The following is a 1,213-nucleotide window of genomic DNA, read 5'->3' on the forward strand; positions in this document are numbered from 1 at the left end:
GACTGTTGAGAAAATTGAAGCTGGACCAGCAACAGGTCTGGGGCTTGGTGAGGGGATAGGGGGGCCACCAGGAAGAAGCTGGGGTGCACAAAGGCTATGGGGACGCAGGATGTCCTGTGCACGAAGCTTGGTTAAAAGCCAAGCTTCTGCCTGGCTGCCCAGGTTTGAATCGCAGCCTTTCCACTTAGTGAGGGGCGTGGCCCGGGCCACCTTCTGCCTCTGTGCCTCAGTTTCTTCATCTGGGCAGCAGTCGTACCCACCTCCTGGGGCTGCTATCAAGATTAGGAAGGTAATTCCCGTCACGTCGATAACATGGTGCTGGTGACCGTTAGAGGCGGGTAAATGGGAGCCATTGTCATGATTGTCTCTCATCCCTCACAGTCTGCAGCTTCTAAGAAGGGAGTGTCTCCCCCAGGGGTCTCTCAGTGGCTCCAGCGCTGAACCCCAACCCCACATGGCTGTGCACTTCAAATTCACCCAGAATCGATTCCTTCCCAAATGGAGTCCTCGGCCTTCTCCAAGACCCCTTCCCTGCACAGCCCCCTGCTGGCCCGGGAGGGGGGCCTCGGTCCCCACCCTCAGGGCCTTGCGAGGAAGAGGTCTTCGCCTCCCCTGGGCCTCACCGGAGGAGCCTGGGGATTCTTCCAAGAAAAGCCACCACTTCTGACCTGGTGATGAATCCAAAGACTAGGCCATCATTCACTGGACCTCAGCCTTCTCTTTTCCTGACTCAAGCATTTGGTTGGGTGGTTCTGCCATTTCTTTCTGGAGGGGAGACAGGTGTATGAAGCGATCCACCATGCAGATCACGCGAGGAAGATTCTAGAGGACTTTCTCGGCTTCTGTACACTCCAGCATTCAGCCCCTAAGGAGCAGGCGCCATGGAGGAGATTCTGGAGGGGCGGTGTGAGCCAGGTGGGCAGGTCTGGCATTGAGACTGGCTGGAGCCAGGCCCTCACCAACACCGCCGGGCTGGGCCTTCCCACCTCCCTGACGGTCTCTGGGGGCCACCTGCCCGGTCGTGGGACTCAGGGATTCCAGTGACTTCAGAATTACACAAGGCTAGCTCGAACCACAGAACCACTTTTTTTTATTGTCAGTAAGAAACAGCAACACTTTGGAGATGATCAGCTAGGAAAAAACTAGTTGTATGAAAAAATGTGAAGTATGAAACTGTTAAACAAAAATAAAATAAAAGAATATTTAAAAGGCT

The 1,213-nt window shown here is 54.6% G+C and overlaps 1 protein-coding gene across 1 annotated transcript in view; it reads right to left on the reverse strand.

Moving 5' to 3' along the window:
* Positions 1–699: 699 nt before the first annotated feature.
* Positions 700–1,213, reverse strand: part of DOCK2 (dedicator of cytokinesis 2) — a 370,198-nt gene continuing 369,684 nt past the window's right edge. Inside the window, exon 50 of the mRNA XM_023528646.1 lies at positions 700–765. Within this exon, the coding sequence (XP_023384414.1) occupies positions 700–765 (66 nt within the window). The remainder of the gene's footprint in view (positions 766–1,213) is intronic.

Source organism: Pteropus vampyrus, unplaced genomic scaffold, assembly GCF_000151845.1.
Source record: "Pteropus vampyrus isolate Shadow unplaced genomic scaffold, Pvam_2.0 Scaffold30, whole genome shotgun sequence".
NCBI lineage: Eukaryota > Metazoa > Chordata > Mammalia > Chiroptera > Pteropodidae > Pteropus > Pteropus vampyrus.